General features: G+C 46.6%; 1 protein-coding gene across 1 annotated transcript in view; it reads right to left on the minus strand.

The window, feature by feature from the left end:
* Nucleotides 1-2,794: 2,794 nt before the first annotated feature.
* Nucleotides 2,795-18,479, minus strand: part of CMTM4 (CKLF like MARVEL transmembrane domain containing 4) — a 357,468-nt gene continuing 341,783 nt past the window's right edge. Inside the window, exon 4 of the mRNA XM_086947724.1 lies at nt 2,795-6,605. Coding sequence (XP_086803850.1) covers nt 6,432-6,605 — 174 coding nt within the window. The 3' untranslated portion in view covers nt 2,795-6,431. The remainder of the gene's footprint in view (nt 6,606-18,479) is intronic.

Genomic DNA, 18,479 nt, shown 5'->3' on the forward strand with positions numbered 1-18,479 from the left:
CAAAAGGACTAGAGGAAGTGCCTTTGAAGCCTGTTATCTGGGAGCCTTCACAGTCTGTAGTACCCATACATCCAAGGTCAATGCGCTCCAGCTGTGGGCAATATCAGTCAAACTTCCTCTACCTTTAACTGGAAAGAATAAAGTAAATTTAGCATTAATTGCGTCCTGGGGGCCACATCCACAGAAGTGGCCTCTGGAGTCACTATGACTCAGGTATCCTCTGGAAAGGAAGAACCCGATAAACCATGACCTGTCCTGCCACTGACCTCAATTTGTTCCTTGACCCTGGAGTGCAGCCTGTTGAGAGAAAGAGCCGGCCTGCCACGCCCAGTGAAAATCTTTGGAGTTAATATACTCTTGATAGAGGACCTAGCTTTGTCAGGGAGGTAAATGTAGCTACAAACTTCCCTAGTTCCTTGATAAAGGGGTCTCCGGATAGGCCTCTTTGGGCCACAGCACCAACCTCCAATGAGACCACATTACAAAGCTTGGGGACATCCTTAATTAATAAAGCCTGGCGCCTCTCCGCAGAGAGTCTGTGCATGGCACTTTATAGGAAAATCATCACTTGTTGCACCCAACCGAACGAGATGTCAGGTGATGTATGGGAACTGTACTCCTTCGCTTCCTCTGCCATGTCCATAGGTTTGTAAGAGGGCCGGTAATATCCAGCTTATCTTGGCAGGAGCTCCATGAGTGGTCGATACCCTTCTAGGAATCCGAATATATCTGGCCACAAATTGTGCCATTTTGGTATCCATTTCAGGTGTGAGGTCGGCTTTTCGCTCAAGGAAAGGATGGGGGCATTCCGCCCTCAGGCGGTCATGCATCTCTTTATCAAGGAGTTTGCAGAGCCTACCTACCACGTAGGCAGACATCTTCCCGCTAGGGGACCATTCTGAGGACTTGGGGTGGAGTATTTATTTTCAGGTCTAGCATGTCCGAGGTCTTCACATGTCCCCAAAGGGTTTTGCAGGTTTCCTATCTGATGCCTGAGGCGTAGCCTCCGAAGAGGGACGCCATGGTCGATCTTGCCCCCAGCCTGTGGAGTCCCCAGGAGAAACGCCTCCCTCACGAGATTTGGAAATTTCTACTTTTCTGATCCAAATGTTTGTCTTGTAAAATTATACGCAATTAATGGGGTCTCTGGGTCCATCCCCTCTCCATCTGGGCCCACTGGGGGAGAAAGGTTACAGCTGTTGCACACTAGATGCTAGCATGATTGGCCAGGAAGGCTTTATTCAGTTTGTCAAAGGCCCCAGATCAAATCCCTCCTCATGATTCCTCTTCCCTTTCGCCTTGCCGGGTGTATCTGTTGGAGTTGTATGGGAGAGTCCTGGGATTTCCTTTATATCAAAGAAGGGTTTGCTGCTCTGTTTCAGACGCAGGAGTTACCTCCTGAAGCGACTACTGGTGAGACCACCTTATAGACAGAGGCATCCATCACCTCATGAAACTGATCCCTCAAAGGAGGTACGAGAGGACCTCTTCCTCAGTATGACTCTGTAGAGTCTTCTGTGGTAAGGGTGAATCTTAACTAAACTGGTAGTCCCAGGGAAAATGATTGTGTCCCAAAGGGGTCAGTAGGGTCCTCAGTTTAGGGACAACTGCAACCTGCAGTGATCTGATAGGGCTTTCCTCCCAAGTCAGTATCTCAAAGCACAAGTAAAACAAATGGTATTCTAAAGACACCTGTGGTTGTTGTCACTCTTATTTCAACACAATACTGACCCCTGTTTGGGGCATATGACTCCAGGGAAGCGGGGTAATGCAGTCAAGGCTCCGCGATCTGCACGCTCTTCCGGGATCAGTTAATTAGGTGGTGAAAGCAGTGCACCGGATGTGGAGGAGGTGTGCTGCTAATGATGCTCCAGAAGGAGCATGAGGGCGGTTGGAGGACCGCTTCATTACCGTGGCCCCACTTTCACAAATTTGTGAATTGCTGCTTAAGGATTGTGCCAGGCATTCCTGTGTCCCCCTGCAAAGTAAAAGTGGATTAGGCAATCAGAACAGAAAGTGTAATTGCAGAAACTAAATCAAAAAAGCCCAGCTCAGACAAGAGAGCTGAGAGCACTTAACCTGAGGCTGCTGGAGCAACAAAGAAAGGGAGGAGTCATGGAGAGTGGTAAAGGACTGATATATCCAGTCTGGGATTATGATTGGTTGACTATTGTTTATGTCCATTTCCTAAGAGTTCATGGGAAAATTAGTTTATCATTTGATGTTGAAATGGCAGCTGGAGAAATGAATAAAGAAGAAAGAAAGCATAATCCTTGCCTCCTGTTCGGACATTGAATTTAAAATTTAGAATTTTAAGTTTTCAGCTGCATACTTTCAGGACATCCGTGTCTCAAAACTGCCTAGACACACTCATTCAGGAGCACCATGCTCCTGTAACATGATTAAATGGCCAAAGAACGTGGGGCTATCTAAAATGTCAGTTGCCCATATAAAACAAGCTAAAGCTATAGTAGTTCCTTTTGGCTATTTATTCAGCTCCAAAAAGCTGCTTCAACTTAAATTCAGTATTTCAGGACATTTGATTCAATACCAAAAACGGTATTAGTTCAAGAAGATGCTTAAGCAAAGCAAAAGTAAAATTTGTGCATGGATGGAAAATGCACCATAGTGCCCAGCAATAATTTAAAAACAAAAAACAAATCACTAGCTCTCTTTGTTAATTACTTCTACATTCTTCTCTCTTATTAATTTAATTTTTGCAACAGCCTATGATCCAACATAGACCTACCCATATACAGATAGATATCTGCAATTACAAAACAAACAAAAGATATAATAGCACTTGATCTTTAGTGAAGTAAGTTAGCTTACCACAATTTTCTTTTCAGGAAATATCTAGTATTTCATCAGTTAAGTCAATCAGTAAGAGAGGACAACAGTCAAAAATGAAAAGCATTGGTGGCTAGTAACGCAGTCAAGGTTTTTAACCCATGGATCATGCTTGTCTACATTTCCATCATTAGCGTTAATACATTTAAATTCCAAATACTCTACAGCATTGCAAGACACATCAAAGGGCACCAAGGGAATTATTACACTAGTCGCTGCCAACTATGAACTGAAATGATTTAAGATGATAGACTCCCAATTACCTAATAGGACTAAACCGGGGTAACAATTCTGACCTGGCATAGGCCAATCAGGTGAGGCCTGGGAATCCTTAAATGGTTTAGGCTTAGATCTACTTCTTATGGGGTATATACCAATAATACTTATGTTATGAGATTTTGCTTTATTGCAGGCAGCTAACTCTCCAAAAGGAATTTAAGAGGGAAACAATAATTAATGAGAAGAGCTGCAGCACCCCGAAACACGCACAAGCACTATAATTGCCATACCCTCACCTAAAATGTATTCAATGTGATGTAATATAAACAAGTGTAATCACATTTTCCAATCATGCATGAGCTTTGCCTGAAACGGTGTAAAAATATTACCAATGTAATTCCCACATGGTCTCTGTGACTTTGAACACCTTTAAATGACAGTCTTGGTACAGTACCTGGAGACAATCTACTCTTCCGCAGTACGACGTTTGGGATAATTCCATTCTGCATACATTTCAATATAACAGTTTAAGGGGGGAATGCAACATTAACATGCATTGTAGCATAATTGCATGCACCAAATAACTGTTTAATGACAAAACAAATGCAATTCTGAAATGTAACCACTTCCATGCGTTGGATGGCCCCTGGACGTCCGACGTCACGGTGGGCGTCTGATGACCGGGGGACGTCCGATCTGCGCATGTGTGAAATTCGCCTGCACCGCAACGGAATATCCGCTGCGGCAAAGCGGTTAAGCTTGACTGAAACATAAATAAGTCATAGTATTGATGGAACAGAACCTGCATTGAGGTGATGCCAGACTATACAGCATGGCAAATTTCAGCGACTACTTGACAATCCTTTTATTGCATCCTCCACATAAACTATAAATTGTGGGGTTTATTCACAACCTTCAACACCACCTTGTTTGATGGAAGACTTTCCGTGTCTTTCAAGCACATACAATTAAACACAACACAGTTCAACTTATGTAAACGAACCATGGCTTACCAGGCAAAAGCCGATTCACATAGTGTGGATAAGAAACCTTATTTAGTACTTCAAGAGTTATCAAAATCATCTTTGGTCCAAAATCACTAGATGACGTATGCATTTCAAGACTATCTCCTTCTGTTTAGGAAATTGTTGACAGCGTTAGGAAGCAGTGGATGCATCTACTCTGCAGGTGCTAAGTAAATAACACATACAATTCTTTTCATTGTAATAATGCAGTGTAGTTGTACGGAAGTGACAAAACATGCACCAATTTGGAACGGTTGCCGAAGAGCACACAATTAGTCTACTGTAGGCTTCACTTTGTTTTAACATATTTTTACTATTGAATAATTATTTTCAGAGTCTTTCCGTTTAACGTCGGATAACTGGAGTCATACTAAGAAAAGGGCCTAGTTTTGGACCCTGCAAAGAGCCATCTTAACAGTCTTGAAATGGCAAGGTAAGCATCAACTCTGGTTCTCAAGAAAGTCAACACAACAGAGCCTGTTCGCCTACAATAAACACATTCTATTTCTTACCACTGGCTAGTACAATCTAATAGAAACCAATGCATTGTTCAGAAATTGTCACCAGAGGATTTAGACTTTCTGAATCCTACCCACACTAAAACAAGGTAACAACTATTGTCAGCTGCAGAAAATCTGACAATACCTTCTTTTCATAAGACGTGTGAAGCAGGATCTTCTCTGTAACTGGTGCAAATTTATCGAACTCTGGGACTCAAGGAATTTAAGAAACCGGCTACTGCAATGGCTCTAAAAATGTATTTATATTTCGTTTACCTCTAACTAGCCTTTATTCTCCAGGATTCTAACATGTTTCCTGAGACTAACTGGGAAACAGGCCTAAGTGCCCGTTAAGATAATTCTTCAGTAGATCTGGTGCCCAAGAACTCTGTATATCCCATTTCAGCCTCAACCAAACGACACATCATAACATGATGCAAACTTGGTAGTTTGGATAGCGACTTGAAGTGTGAATGATATCTAGGCAGATAAAATAAGCATTCCCACTTGTGGTAGTCCTGCAGCAGTACAATGATCACTTTACCATCTTTTGAATAAGACACAAAACATACATGTTTATGTGATGCAAACGTTCCATTTAAAAAGTATAAATACCATGTTACTTAAAGAAGTTGGTCTTGATTTCTTGCACTTTGTATTCACACACTAGAAGGCAGGACACAACATTACCTTTTAAATGAATAGTTCTGGGACTATTTTCCTAAATTTTTGGTTAAAGACCTATGCAATCAGTTTCACCTCTATTATTCATTAATCAATTATTGTGAAAAAATACTTTTTACTAAAATAAAGGAAGTCATAATAAAGCAAATAAAAGTGATGTGTATTAGATTCTAATTATGTATAATTTTAGAAAACAAACAATTGAATCAGAAAAGTAGAAATTCCCTAATAAGGGGAATCATAAAAAAACAATATTTTGTGACGGATTTAAAATATAGGGCGTTATCCAGAATATTAGATGCGTTGTTCTTCGTGGTGCTCTGAATTCATTATTCCTTTGAGGATTGAAGAGGAGGAATCAGAATGGTCTTTGTTATCATATTCAGCTCTCTGTTGATGCAATCAGGCAGACTGCTACAGCAACAGGCACTTTTCTGGTTCGCGATAATCTTAAACATTAGTTAGAACTAGGACGAAAATGTGGGGAGACATCACCTTGAGTCACCATCACCCTCGACTAAGGCAGAGTAAACTCTGAACTAGCTAAAACTGTGAGCAAAAGCTTTCACATCTACGAGCAGTCTAGCTTCTGCTTCCTTATAAAATGTTATACTGCTAATTACATCAATGATTCTCAAACTGAAAAGTTTGGTCCAAGGAATTTACAAAAAATTGATCCTTGTCAGCAGTAAAAATGCAAAATTGTGTTAAATTCAACAACAACGTCGTTGCATACAAAACATAATTCATTTGTGCTTGTGTGTGAAGGAATGGGTCATGACATTCTACAACAAGGTTTCTGTGGGATGGACTTTCTTACTGAAAAGACAGAGGTTGGGCACAGATGATATTCAGTAGAATGTGCTGAAAAACAAATTCAGCACTTTGAGTATGAATTACCATTATGTTGTTTCACAGATACACTGTGCTTGCCCTTGATCTTTTCAAAAGGTTCCTTATGGCAAGTTAGGACCATCCCTGTTGAGAAAATATGGGTGCGCGTTAAAAAATGCTTCTGAAACATTTTTCTCATCTCCCTCATGTTCTAAAAGAGGGACATTACACTTTACATGACAGTATGCAAACTGTACACGGCAAGACCGAAAATAACTTTTCCCGCTGCTCTCTGACACAGGTTTCCAAGATTCTCTCTTCACGCATCAAGACGCTGTATCTCTGGTCGGCTATCCACTTCTCTGGATTCAGTCCTAGCACGGATATAGTCGCTGGTCTGGCGAGTATTTGGCTGTCGATTGTTCATTCTCCACTTATTGACAGCTAAGTAAGTATTAGCAGCATAAACCACTGTTGCCAAGAAGCCAAATATCTAGAAAAGATAAAAATCTGTTAAGAAAGCTCAACCGGACACACACATTAACTCAGTTTCACAAGCCTCAATGGTTAGCATTTATTTCAACATCACATCGTCATCCCTCAAAATAGTTCTTTTAATAGGTACTCATTTTTCACTGGTTTTACAAACTAAGTGATTTCATGGAGAAGCAGTCGGAGCAGTTGCTACAGAACTTCCACTTAAAGCAAAACTTCTGAGACAAAAGACCACAGTACACATAGTTCAAAAAATATGTTTAAATAGAGGATCATTGCAGTATTTCACGGTGTGGTAAATGACTAAGATAGAAACCTTAAATGAAATGACTAAATACTTCAATTTATCATCAGAATCTTACCCTAAAATACTCAGAAGGTCGGATGGGCAGTAGAATCTTAAATAACTCACCCACTGTACATGCAGGATATTGGTTGGCATTATCAGATGTGGGTATAATCATTGTATGTGACTGGTAGTCTTGTCTGCGTAAATTATTGCTCAAAGTCCTGCAGGCCTTCGGGTTTCCAGCATGCTGGGCAAGGATAGCATGTAATGATTTCATTGATTTTACTCCCTACCACCTTGGACAAATAAATCCAAGTTCCACAGTTTTTATAGAAACATAGACATTTCCTCCAGAGCATAAACAGAGTGGGGCATCAATATCTAGTGGCTGAAATAACTACTACAAATATATTGCAACCACCATATAACGAAGGTAAGGAGATGGGAACAGCAATTCAATACTTACCTTTACATTTTCCTTGATGACAGAGTGGTAGTCTAAAAAGTGGATGCAATATTTGTTGCCAAATATTTTGACTGTGATATACCAACATAAAAGACATATAGAGGGTTTTGTACATTGGACATCTATAGTCTTTTGAAGCCTTTTGATCATGCTCTACCTACTGAGCACCCCACCTTTCATCAGAGGTCCCAATTCCTGGACGTTTAACAAATGTGGGAATTGCAGCAATCTCCATTCCAGGATGTAGTTCTCCTACTTGTCCATCCTGACCAAGGCGCTATTTAACTAACTGGCAACTTGAAACTAACTGGCAACTTGAAACTAACTGGCAACTTGAAACTGTGAAATATTTCTAGCTCAGATCACTTCTTCTTCTGATGAGCAAAGAACTTCTTACAGGAAGTACTTTCTGGACTAAACGGACGAAAAGGAGCAAAACTGTCTCGATGAGGGCTTAACAGCGTTGGCTTTGCTCAGTGGTTTCTCGCTGACTTGGTCTCAGCGCTGGAGGAAGGCTTCTCTCAGAGTTCACTCCTCCACTATTTCGTCCTAGGGATTCCGGCGTGATTTTTACTATCATCTTTAAATGCTGTAGACTCGGGCCCCTAGATTCGTTTTATTATTTTATTCACTTGAAACAGACATACATGCGTACGTACCCCACCTTCATACTTTTGCAAGTTTAAATCAAATTATCTTTTGATTATTCCATTCCAGGCCAGGTTTTCCCTGTAGACTTAGGCCCAATTCTCCCTTACCTTTTAATTTTTTTCCCAAAGAAAGGGAAGCATTTACTGTGCCTTGAGGACTGATTCCTATTGTTTTGGTATATAAGGAGGTCGGGATGGGAACCTGATGAATTGTAAGTGTTTGAGTTTGATGCATGATTGTGGGTTCTTCCAAGAACCCTTGCTCCAGCTTTCTATTATTAGGTTAGCCTGCTTCCGACCTATGGTGCCAATCCACGTCAGTTGGCCTGTTATTTCGAAGTTTTTTTTGCCATTATCTGTCCCCCCCCCCCCCTTCAAAGACTTTTGCTTAACACCCAGTGTAGAGTCTCAGTCTGGAGCTGGATGTTGTTTCTAAAAGATAAATCTTATACATCAAGTCATTTCCAAGCAATCCTGCCCTTGACAAATATGAAATGGAAAGAAAACAAAGGCACGGTCTGTAGAGTGAGAACTTTCAGAGACACGAGAGCACTGAATAGATAGAGGAAAACTGGTGGAATTTAGAAGTCAACTATACAGAAGAATACATACTTCAAACAGATCATAAGAAGCTACAGTTGTCAAGCCCTCATCGAAACCTACAGGCTGGCTTCCTTCCACAGAAGACACCTCTGTGAGTCAATTTATTTCCTACAATATGACTGCAGCCAATGACTGCTTTAAAAACTTGGTGCCCTTGGTTACTGTATGGCAAGGCACAGGAAGCAACGGACGTGTTTGCTCCCCACCTGTAAGTGGCTTTTACAGTGATGTGTAAACTTATTTTATTGCATTCAGATATTTGATGTAGTACAGACCTAGCTCCAAGAAACTAGTGAGCAGTTCCCAAAAATATTTATTGCAGCAAGAGCACCTCAAACTCGAGGTACAAACAACAGAATTCTGTGGGTAGGATCCAACTGAGGCCATATTACAGAAACAGGTTGTAATGTGACAGGAAAGGGACATGTACAAGTGGAAGTAGTTGAGGACTCAGGGTGCATATTGGTTTCCTTTTACCTTTTTATGGTTTGCAGGAACACTACAAGCTTTTGAGGTTTAAATACTTTATTTCGACAATAAAGGCCATTAAGGTGAAAGTATGATAAAATACTTTAAAGGAATGAAATCAATGTATAAAAACATTGTCACCGTGTCCATCACAGTCAGTTCATGAAAAGTTAAGACACCAATGGCATCTAGCGTGCTAATGTGCGAATCATCTTTACGGTATCAGGACATTTAGTGATGTATTCAACTGGGCCTCGCTAACTAACCACATAACAGTTTCCAATAACCGTAGATGGAGGGTAAGAAATCACAGGGTAGTCTAGCCTACGTGCAAATTGTTAATTTAAAACACCTAGAGCTAAGCATAAAAACGTTTGCATTATTGTTTATACATTCTAAAAAGCAAACAATTGGTCGAGGGTCAAGAATTACATTAAAGTGCTGAAACAAAGTCCTGTGCGCTAGCTACTGTTAAGTGTGGAGAGAGTTAGCAAGCAGCTGTCATGAAAATGTTTCTAATATCAGAAACTGGACAGAAAATATATGGGATGGCAAGATAGACAAAATTCAACAGAGGATAACAAAAGATGGCCATGTGCTCATGTAGCTATCAATGATAGGGCGAACGTTCTTGATTTAACAATTTTAGAGCTAAACATATAAAGATTTCATTGTTGTTCAAGAAGAGATGGACAGGGACCAAGAAAATCATTTAAAGTGCTAAATCATAAAGTGCCGTGCTAATCATGATCGTGATTTTGGACGCACGCCAGGGTTATGCCCCTAGGGCCCTAAAAGGGTTGGGCGTGTAGCAGAATTCCTTACTAATTTGTCCACTCTGTCCAGAAATTGCATGCTGGCTATTACTTGTGGGTAGGCACCGTTCAGGAGGAGGTTGACGCCAGCCTGTATTGTCCGTGTCCCTTATTTAATCCAGAAGCGGCGAATAAACCTTCTGCGTTCATGAGATAGCACAGGGCATATAAAGAGCAGGTGAGGTAGGGATTCCGGAAGCAAGCCACAAAGTCGGCATGTACTACAGCAGGGGCGGCACACCCGTGAAGGCAGAAAGTCTAATGAAGAGAAACAACACATACTTGACTTTGTAACGCAATGAGAATAATTCAGTGAAGTATTTTTAACCTCTCTTTGGTCGTAGCTCCTGATGTTGACGTCCATGTGTTTTCTACTCATAAGGGTCTGGCGATCAGATGCAAAAGATCTCTTATGAACCTTTTTTGTTTAAAGCTGTTTTGAATTGCTGGTCAGGCAGGTTCATTTTCCAGAGAGCTGTTTCACCTTTAAGTTCCAAGGCTTCAAGGATGACGTTCTTGCAAGGGTCTTTGGGCACCAGAAAATTTACCGGAAAAATGTTAACACAAAATAAGTTCTTCAACGTGACTTCTTTTGCAGCACGTGCTGAGTGCATATATTTCAAATGACTGCCTTTCTGTACCAGGAGTTGAAGGCTCAGCATGAACTCTAACCGTATCTGAGCTGATGAGCTATAGTGAGGGAGCTTAAACATTGATCTGAAAGCGGCGCTGGGAAGGCTTCTGCGCAGTACTGAAGTGTGGGGATGAGTTTGGCCTTTACTATGTTCAGTACAGGTTCGAGGGTAGGGTGTTTTGTGCCCTTGAGGGCGCTTGAAAAGCAAATTGTAGCGAATCAGGTTTTGGTTTTAATGATTTTAGAGTAAATGAATGGACTCCTTTCTCATTCAGCCAACATCCCAAGTATTTATACGTTTCTGATGTAATCAGGGAGCTGTTGTTCAGGAACTAAGCAACCGTTTTTTTCCCTTTTTCTGCAAATATCAGGTTTGTTTTTTCAAAAATTGCTATCATTCCGTTTTAGCTGCTATCAATCAAAGCTCCATTACTAATTTTTAATTAGGAGTCTTTGAATATTGTTTCCAATGCGATGTAAAGTTTTATTGACACTAAGCACTTTTCACTTCACGCACCTTCATGTCATTCGAAGATACCTTGTGTCCACACATATATTGCTTACTGTGTCCATTTTGGATTCAGTTGACTAACTTGTACTAGAGTGACACTTAATCGAGTAAGTAGTAGCTTTTGCTACGTGAGACCCCTCAGGCCTCACCAAGACCATTGTTTTCTTAAACCATATTACTACCCCTGGTCATAGCATTTTGGGGTTCCCTTGTCTTCTAAACATATGCTATGGGTGTGTAACACATTATTCAGCTTTTGTAGCCCCATAGCTTTTCGACATAAAAGGACTACGTCATCTGCATAGAGCAGTGAAGTTAAGGGGTGATTCGCCAATTTTGGTGCATTGCTGATTATTAAATCCAGCACGCTTCCCAGATCGCACATAAGCAAATAAAAAAAAGAGCTAGAGCTAAGATGTACCCTTGTTTAACGCCTTGTTCAATTTTTACCTTTTTGGAGACTGCTGTGTTGTTTCCCAGATTTGCTTTGGCCCAAGTGTCAAAGTAAAGTAATTCAATTCCACGAAGTAGTGCTTCTGGAGTATCCCAGGTTTTGAGTTTGAACCAGAGCAGCTGGTGACTGACATGGTCAAAAGCTTAGCTGTAATCCGCAAAGCAACAATAAAGTAACTCCCTTTTCCTTATCTGCTTTGGCACCAACATCCTGATGGCCACTAGGTGGTCTATAGTGCCCAAGATGGGTCTGAACCTAGTTTGGTTTAGAGATAACACGTTTTTGAGCTTCCCAATGAATCCAAATCTTCAAGAAAAAGAGAGACAAAATATTAGGCCTCAACATCCAAGAGGGCTATAAGGCAGTAGGTAGCTGTCAGGACTCGCCGCTGGGCCCTTTTTAGGTCTCGCACCTGGCGACGCAGCGTGAAGCGCTGTCGCCAGCGAGCCTTATTGTCAGCGACTTGGCTTTCAAAGGCTCTCAAGGGAGACAGGAGATGGGCACGTGTAGGCTGCAGGCCGGCCGGACTGGAATTGTGAGCGCGCGCGTTCACCACGCTCAGTCACACGCTGTGCCCATCTCCTGTCTCCCTTGCAAGCCTCATGCAGTTACTTTCACTTTCTCTCCCCCCTCCGCCGTCGGCTCCACGGACCGTCAACGCCCACCGAAGTGCTCCTTTCCGCTATAACAGCACACCAGCACAATAGAATCCCCCACTCACCCAGTCTGCGCGGGGAACTCCTCCTCAACAGCAGCTGGCTGCGGCGCGCTTCCGGAGCACTCCAGCTCCTCTGCCAGCACGATGCGGGGCTATCCCCTTAGTCATGGGAGCCCTGCACTGCTATCTGCCGCTCTTCAACTTGGCCCCTCCAGAGACCCGGGACTTCAGCTCCTGCACTGACACGCGCCTCCACTGGGCACGAGCCGCAGGTACCGCGCATGCGCGAACCCTCCTAGGTCTCCCCCTCCCCGCCCCAATTTATCTCGTTTAACCCCCTATTCCCAGCTTGTTTCCAATAACTATCGCAAACCCTTGTTTTTCTGGCACTGATTGCTATGAGGACGAAGCTTCTTTATGGTCGGTAAAACTGATAAAAGGTTTACACAGTCTCCCTTAGCCACGTCTAGTGCTCCATCCACGTGGGAAATGGATGTGGAGTGAATGCGGAGTTGCATGCAGAGAGCAGAGTGTATGTTGGGCCTGTATGTGTGAGCTTGTTTCACCGCATATAGGAATTTATCTAGGATGGCTGACAAAATGGACAATTTAAGTGATCATGCTTAGGAAGCCCTGACAATGGCGTCTGGACAGGCCCCCAGTGTCAACCCCTCCTCCCGGCACTCCTCAGCCTGCGCTGCGCCCGCCGCGAGGGGTTCACACCTGTGCGCCTGGATCAGCCGGGGGTCCCCCCTGGCCCTCCTCCCGGTATAAAAGGCCTATGGGAGGTAGGCAGCCTCAACCCACCGCACATCATCCAAGGAAGGCGACCCCTGCACACGAGCACCGGAATAAGGAAGGAAGAGGGCCTGGAATGAGCAGCATGGCCGCAGACGTGGGGGGCAGGCGGTGCGCCCCGGGCCTCGGGAAGGTGTACTCGGGCTGCAGGAGCAGCAGCGCCCCCAGCGGGCTCCAAGGGAGCCTCCCGCATGGCTTCACTGCAGGTAGGGTCACCCATCTGCTGGAAGTCCTAGCCTCCCGCTCAGGGACTTGGCTATCGATGGTGCATCGGGTGCAGTGGCACCGGGGCTCAGAGCAGAGAGAAGCCTACTGCACCTCGAGCATTGGTAATTTTACTAATAAACAAGCTTGTTAGGGTGGTCCGTTTCACATGCACACGCCAGGGCCCTTGCTACTCGCTGCTTCCGCTGCCCTCAGAAACACTTGAATGTGATGCCTCGGATTTGCCAGATCAGAGCATGGCAGCCTTCTCTGAAAATAGGCTATAGCACCGGGACACTCCCAGGGCATCTGTGTGCTTCATAAACCTGTCTTCATCATCATATCAGAGTTCCAGTATTCTTTGACCCTGCGGTTCCACCTCACCCCTCCGCTGCCCCCATCACCCTCTGGCTTGTCCATCAGCACTCCAGCCCCCCTCAACTGTCCCTGACCCTCACCTCTCTCTCCACCTCCGGTTTCTCCCCTACTTTTTGGTGTCCCTCCATCCTGAAGGACCTTCAACAACACCCCCCACATTCCACCCACTACTCCAGGGCCCCTCAGAGGCCCACTGCCCGAGCCCCCTTCCGACCCCTCACTTCCCCAGTGTCCCTGACTTTCCACTCTCCCTCACTCACCCAATATCACTCACCCCTCCCCATCCTTCGGCCCAGATTCCCCCATCCCTCAATGGCTTACTTTCTTCAGTATCCTTCCTGTTTCCAGAATCTCTCACCCTCCACTTTCATTCACCCCTCCCGTGTCCCTCGCTCCCCCCCCCCCCCCCACCCCAGACCCCCGACCCCACCCTCATTCTTCCGGTGGCCCCTGGGGCATTGGGCGGCCTCCGGATGTCCCAAGAGGCTACTGAGTTTGCAAGGATGAAACCTGAGTGTTCCCTCCATATGCGCACCCACTACCAGATTGTATGTGTGTGATGTGTTGTGGGGGGGCTTGGGGTTCACCTGCTAAAGTAGCGTTCACAAAGGCTTGTTTTTGCTCCCATTCCTTGAGTTTCGGCAGATTATACCCAATATCGGGAGTGCCATGTTCTGTGACACCTGCTCGTCGCCTCACGGATGGTTTTGAAGGTAGCACTGTAACCTTTCAGTGATGGTTTGAGTGTCTTTTCTGAAAACATGACTGACAATGCTGGCTAAATGAAAACATGTAAAAGTGTCAAAGTGCATGTTATACCCCCCACAAGAGCGAGGTGCGCGCAACGAGTGAACTGGTATTCACATTTATTTAATGTTTTCAAAAGTGTAGAATTTTGGCCATATGGTGGATGTACCTATGTTTTAAAATAAATCTCATGTTTTCCGGTTGGCCCCACTTCCCGATGCTTTCTGTGGGACCGAAAGATTAGGCATCCACTGGTAGGGTAGCTCGGTGGGATTAACTACCTGCTGCAGAGAATCATCTAGACTCTAGTGTCAATACAGTGGGGCAATGGACTGTCTGTACGTGTTTGTTTGAATAGTTAGTGTTTATTCGTCAAGTCAATTGTCTTTATTTTTATTTTCATGACTAGGGCAGGATACAGTATGAGACAGTTCTGCAGGGATTCTAACACAGATCGCTGCTGCAGGGCGATAAACCCACTGATCTACAACTCACTCACTAAATCAATTTTATAGTTTCCAACATCTGAGACCTCAGATCAGAGAGTTTTAAAGAGAGACGCATTAATCCCCCACTGTGTGAACTGGAACAAAACATTTCTAGTGGGAGAAAGTACAACAAATTATATTGCTTACGAATAGTTAACAGCAAATTAGACAGAACTACATCAATACACCGTAACGACAAGTGAAATGTCAAAGTTTTAAAGAGACAAGCAGTTAAAAACCGAGTTAACAGGGGCGTGGCTTGCCACCGAACATGGCGGTCGTGTAGAGCCGGAGCTCCGACCAGCCGTTAGTAATCCTTACCAGATATCCTAGCCCTGGTCATCTCCTATAGTTCCCTGCGATTCTGTTTGGCTCCCGGTTCCAGAGGCATCACACGACTGCAATTGGAGGCACCCGAATCCACTCCTGAGGCCGACAGTCGTCCCGGACGGGGGCTGCGAGAAGGGCTATCCGGAGCGGCCTGCCAAGCCGGGGCCTCGATTTTGAGCGCAAGCCGATCGACCGGAAGGGCCGCGCCGAGTGTTGGAGAGGTGCCAGCCCTGCTGAATGTCGAGGGACCCTGGGTTCCAGGAGCCGATACCCCCGCCTGGTGGTGCCGCTGGGGACGCGGCTGCGGAGTGCGCCCGGTGGGCGCCGGAGATGGGGACGGCCAGAGAAAGCGACCGCCATCTTGGTTGAGGGAGGAACAGGCGCCAACCTGAGGAGAGCCGCGTCTGCCGGGCGAGCGGCTGCCCCGAATCCAGCAAGCGGCTGCCCCGTGCTCAGGTCAGAGCGGCGCCCTGCAGTGGGACGGGCAGGGTGGCCGCGGTGCCGCGTCGATCATCGGGGGTCAGGCCGGGCTCACATCTCTCTGGGAGTGGACTGGGCGGCGACGTCCCACGTGTCCCGGACCCACAAGGCGGGCGGGCCGCGACGGAGCGTGCGAGCGGCCGCCTCGGGTCCAGGTTAGCCCGGCGGTGGGAAGCACGGGGTGGCTGCAGGGCCCCACAGCTTATCGGGGGTCAGGTCGGGCCCGGCGCAAAATCACGGGGGAGTGGACCACGCGGTGACCTCCCTCCTGCTTAAGAAATCGCGGGGCTGACGATACCGGCCCGATATCTTCAGGAGCCGGTTGGGGAGCGACCCTACTACTTGTGGACTGCAGAGCAGGGTCGGTCCGTCATATAGCCATCTCCTCGCCGGCAGCTAGCGGTGGGTGACTGTTGCTGGGGGGTGTCGGCGGCGACCTCAACCGGACGGAGGCCGGAGGGCGGCCCCACTCCTCGAGGACACCATGACATGGGGTGGAGGTGTAAGTCAGGGCAAACAGGGCCCTATAGACAAATTTACCGAAGCTGCCGTCTCGAAGGGGGCACAAGTTCAGGTGCCGGACAATGCTGCGCTCCTGGCGGTGATCACGCAGTCCAGAGATGTCCTGGACGCTAAGATCGGGGCTGTAGGCTCGGATGTGATGCTCCTTCGGCAGGACTTGAGAAACGCCGTGGAACGCATAACAGGCGCAGAAACGCGCATATCTACAGTAGAGGACGACATGACTACTTTGAAAAAGAGGGTCGTTGCCCTGGAGAGAACTCAGAAGGGTCTGGTATTGAGAGCTGAGGATGCGGAGGGGCGCGCCAGGCGCAGTAATCTTCGCTTCCTGGGATTTCCAGAAGATTGCGAGAAGGGCAACGCGGAGCGTTTCCTGGCACAATGGCTGGAGGGATGGATGCCAGCCGACACTCTTTCTCGCGGTTTTGTAGTGGAAATGGCCCATCGAGCGCTGACGCAGAAACCTCCGGTGGGAGAGCGCCCTCGCCCCATGATCGCCAAGTTATTAAACTACGCTGACAGGGACACTATCCTGAAACAGGCGAGATTGAAGCGCCAGCTCATGTATGAGAACTCTAACATCCTCATTTTCCCAGACTACACGAAGCTGGTCCAGCAGCAGAGACAGTCGTTCACCGCGGCCAAGGCTCGCCTCCGGGGCCTAAAACTACCCTATGCTCTGCTCTACCCGGCAAGGTTGCGGGTCGTTTTTCAGTCCTGCACCTTCTTCTTTGACACCCCGGAGGACATCTTTCGATGGACGGACGAGACTGTAAAGGTTCGTGTCAACACAACGAAAGTCTGATTCCTCAACCGGGGGCCCTTCTGGTAGGGGTCTGAGAGTCAGCGAAAGCGCCGTGGCAGATCGCGCACGTGCCGCAGCTCGCAATCAAGATCAAAGACTCGTCAAGATAAGGACTCGCAGGAGGCCCAAGAGGATGTGCCCTGAATGCAGAGGGAACTAACACTTGCTTTGCTATATGCTTGATAACAATGACCAGGGCGCTGTGGCTTTGGCTGGAGGCCACGCTTGTTCAGGGTTAGGGAGGGAACGACAGCCCAGTTTCACATGGGCTGCTGTATGGGGATCCATTGGAGGGGTGTTCCCTGGCTCCCAGTTGAGGCTGAGATCACACTCTGACCACGACAGGTGCTTCTGCGTTTGGGAGGTGCCGGGTGGGGGGGGGGCGGATGTCGGGGGGGGGGGAAGGGGGGGGAAGGGAGTTGTTGGGGTTTGGGTTTGTTCCAGTTAAAGGGGAGGGTTTGCGCGCAATATGCTGCTTCCGATCTGAGGTGCCTACAGTGGGATGTGTGAAAATTTCATGCTTCTGCACAAATGTCATCAGATAGTGGGGGTGCACTGCTAGGCCCTTGCGGGACACGCCTAATGAGTTGGAATGTGCGGGGAATGCTGGACAAGGTAAAGAGGGGAGCTGTGTTTGCCTGGGCCAAGAGAAGGGGAACTGATATACTGTTACTGCAAGAAACTCACCTGATGGGCACCAAAGCGCTCGGCCTTCAGCGAAATGGCTTCACTCAGGCCTACCATTCAGGCTTCACGAGGGGGTCACGAGGAGTGGCCATTCTTATACATCGTAGGGTCCCCTTTACTCATAGACGCACATGGTTAGATGCACAGGGTAGATATTTGTTCGTACAGGGAGAAATTGGGGGCGAGGTGGTGGTCATAGGTAGTGTGTATGCACCGCCCCCCTTACAGTGGGCCCTGGTAGAGAAGCTGATGTCTCTTTGGGTGGACATGCCCACCACCCTAACTGTTGTGGGAGGGGACTGGAACTACGTCATGGAGGTCTCATGGGACAGATGGCGAAGCACTGCTGGCGCTAGCGAGGTGGTGGAGAGGGAAGGGCAGGCAACCAGATTAAAAGCTATGGCCATGGGGTAGGATTGGGTTGATTCCTGGAGGTACAAACATGGGGCGCGTAGGGACTTCACGTACTTTTCCTCAGCGCGGGACTCGTTCTCGCGATTAGACTACGTCTTTGTTCCTAGAGTAATGGCCAACAGGGTTCTGTACGCTGAGATTTTGTCACGGGCACTGTCCGATCATTCCCCGGTATATGTCGTAGTCGACACTGGTCGCATTCGGCAGCCGTTCAGGTGGCGCATGTCGCCATGGCAATTGATGCAGGCCCCATATCGCGCTCACATGACTTGCGAACTTGCGCACTACCTGTCCACAAATGCGGGCACAGTGGAATCTCCGACGATGCTGTGGGAAGCAATGAAGCCCACACTGCGGGGGATTGACATCTCGTGGTGCGCGGCAGCACGTAGGGAGAGGCGTAGGGACCTAATGCGGCGTGAGGCGGAATTGGAGGAGTTGGAGCGCAGAGGGCGTGGGGAGGACGGCAGG

Source organism: Lissotriton vulgaris, chromosome 12 (assembly GCF_964263255.1).
Source record: "Lissotriton vulgaris chromosome 12, aLisVul1.2, whole genome shotgun sequence".
Taxonomy (NCBI): Eukaryota; Metazoa; Chordata; class Amphibia; order Caudata; family Salamandridae; genus Lissotriton; species Lissotriton vulgaris.